Source organism: Mastomys coucha, unplaced genomic scaffold (genome assembly GCF_008632895.1).
Source record: "Mastomys coucha isolate ucsf_1 unplaced genomic scaffold, UCSF_Mcou_1 pScaffold15, whole genome shotgun sequence".
NCBI lineage: Eukaryota > Metazoa > Chordata > Mammalia > Rodentia > Muridae > Mastomys > Mastomys coucha.
Window position 1 is genome coordinate 55,941,207 of NW_022196897.1, and position 2,756 is coordinate 55,943,962.

Below are 2,756 nucleotides of genomic sequence, written 5' to 3' on the forward strand. Positions count from 1 at the left end.
TGGCTTCATTACCTCTACTTGCTGGGGGAAGAGATAGTGTGAGACAAGGTCCTCCCATGCTTGTCCCACACAAGCTTTAAAATTATTCTGCTAGTCCATTTAAAATGTCTAAAATGCTGTCTTTGAACATCTTCTCAAGCAAAACACCTACTTAACATAATTTGAAGTACTAGAGACTATTGTCCAAAACCGCTGCCTGGTAAGCCATCTCCTCTAAAGCACATAACTGCATATCACTAGTTAAAGGTATCAGTTCATCTTTAGTTTACATGGTGAGCATGTGTTTAAAGGCACAGTTTAAGGTCCACTGTTAATGAATTGTGGTACTCCATTATTAAAGATGTGATTTTCTTCCCAGCACTTGGGAGGCAGAGGCAGGTGGATTTCTGAGTTCGAGGCCAGCCTGGTCTACAGAGTGAGTTCCAGGACAGCCAAGGCGACACAGAGAAACCCTGTCTCGAAAAAAAAAAAAAAAGATGTGATTTTCTACAAAGGCACCGAAATGCTCTGGCTACTTGGACAGCATCACATTCTCTGTCTGAAAAGTGATATGTGGGGAGATGCAGCTGCCACCCTATATACATATATACTGAACACCTGGTCTCTGGCCAAAGCAGAGAGCATTGATAATCAAGCCATTAGTTGGAGAAGCTGAGTGCCTCCAGTTTGTGACGCAAGCTGGTATGAATTTCCCGCAGCCTAGTATGCTTTGCCACGCAGCTGATGCTGATTGGGACCAGGAAAAGCATTTAACCTGCGAAGGCTGGAGGCTACTAGATTCTACTAGAGAGTGGATTATTATGAGCCAGGTGGTGGTGGCGCACTCCAGTAGTCCCAGCTACTCGGGAGGCTGAGAGAGAGATTATAGAGATACTAGATGGGGTCGTCGTCGACTACTGAGGAGGTTAGAGAGACTGCTAGAGACTACTACTAGAGATACTAGATGAGATTAGAGAGATTATTAAGAAGAAGTAAAAATAAGGGTTCCTGAATAAAATCTGCTTGGAGAAGGGCTCACGTTTGCCTCCTTATTTCCGCTGGATGGAAAGGCAGCTTACAGTGATAGAACATATTCATGAGTAAGTTTATGAAGCTTGAGTGTATATGATTCAGGCCAGGCAGTAAAAGCCCAGAATACCTATGCTTGGGAGACTAAGGTAAGAGGAGCCCAAGTTCAAGACCTGCTTGCCCTTCAGTCTGAATTCAGTGCCATCTGGGCAACTTGATAAGACCCTATCTCAATATTAAAAAAAAACAAAGACAGTAAATAGCTCAGTTTTAAATAGTAAAATCTAGGCTCAGTAAACTTTATGTTCAGTCTCCAGCATCAAAAAACAAAAACAAAAAGAATTCATATTATGTATGATTTCTTGATCCCTCCTTCCATCCCTCTGTCCCTCCCTCCCTGTGTGTTATTGTTGCTTGAGACAGCATCTCGGGTAACCAGACTGGACTCTTACTCACTATGTAGCAGAGAATCACCTTGAACTTCTGATCTTTTCCCTCTGGCCCCGAGTTCTGAGATCAGTGCAGGCTGTGCCATCAAGCCCAGCATGTGTGTGTGTGTGTTTTCCCAATTGACAAATATCTCTGTCGTAGTCCCCTAATTCATACCTATGTTCAGATTAATTACAATAGACTTTTTAAAAAATGGATATCTAAACTCTGAATGCATTTAGATTCAATACTGTAGCTTATGATTGCATTTGACAAAGACATTTGCCATTAGCTTAGCAAATGCTAAAGTGTTAAAGTTGAAAGTATATGTTTGCAGGTTAATCATTTAGCTGATAAAGCAACAACAACAACAACAATAACCCCTCCTCCTCTAGTAGAACTGTCCACCTCGATAAGTGGGAATATAGAAAATGTAAAATGAATAGCCAAGAAGAAATCAAGCACATAAAGGTCTATGTTTAGCATACTTTCTTCTTGCCTGATCAAGCTAATGCATCAAAACTTTATTGTCATAGTCTCCAGGCAGAGACAACGGTATCTCCTTGTACTTCTCATTTTAAACAGTTTACTTGACAACAACCCAACCATAAGAATGGAAATTAGGTCTATGAGATTACCTGGCCCGCCTTCTCCAGAGCTTGCTTGTCTTGAGAAGCAAACCCAGTCAGCATTTTTGTCTGTACAGCTCCCGATAAAGCCAAAAAGGGGAAGAAGATTGCTACAATCAGACTGAGCTTCCAGCTAAACAGGAAGGCAATGAGCATGGCCACAATGATGTTAGTGAAGGAATTGACCATCATCCCAATTTGAGAGCCAGTAGCCTGCAAATCAAAAGGAACCAAGTCCATTTCAGACAGTCTCTTTTATCAGCTATTTTATACTGAAAGATTCTTTTTTTTATTGTGATAAAACATCTATGACAATATTTAGCTGGCAATCTCTGTTTTAATCTCTGTCTGTATGAATCTGTTCTTCTAGGCACCTCATAAAAGTGGGGTTATATGATATTTATGCTTATGTGTATGAGTTATTTTGCTAAACATAAGATTTTTCAGGACTTGTCTACATTGCGGAACATATTACAATTTCATTTCTTTTGAAGTTATAAACATTTTCTTGCGCATATAAACAACATTTTGTTTATCTATTCACCAATGGGCTCTTTAGTCTATTTGACTGTGTGAGTAATAATTTTAAAAAATGAGTTCTGAAAATAAAGAGACAATAAGCTATATAAAATATAGTAAAATAAAGTTACTAACAAACTACACCAAGTAGAAGAATATCACAGATTGAGT

General features: G+C 39.5%; 1 protein-coding gene across 1 annotated transcript in view; it reads right to left on the reverse strand.

Moving 5' to 3' along the window:
* Abcb11 (ATP binding cassette subfamily B member 11) overlaps window positions 1-2,756 on the reverse strand; it is a 133,449-nt gene that overhangs the window by 23,611 nt on the left and 107,082 nt on the right. Inside the window, exon 20 of the mRNA XM_031373202.1 lies at window positions 2,076-2,279. Coding sequence (XP_031229062.1) covers window positions 2,076-2,279 — 204 coding nt within the window. The remainder of the gene's footprint in view (window positions 1-2,075; window positions 2,280-2,756) is intronic.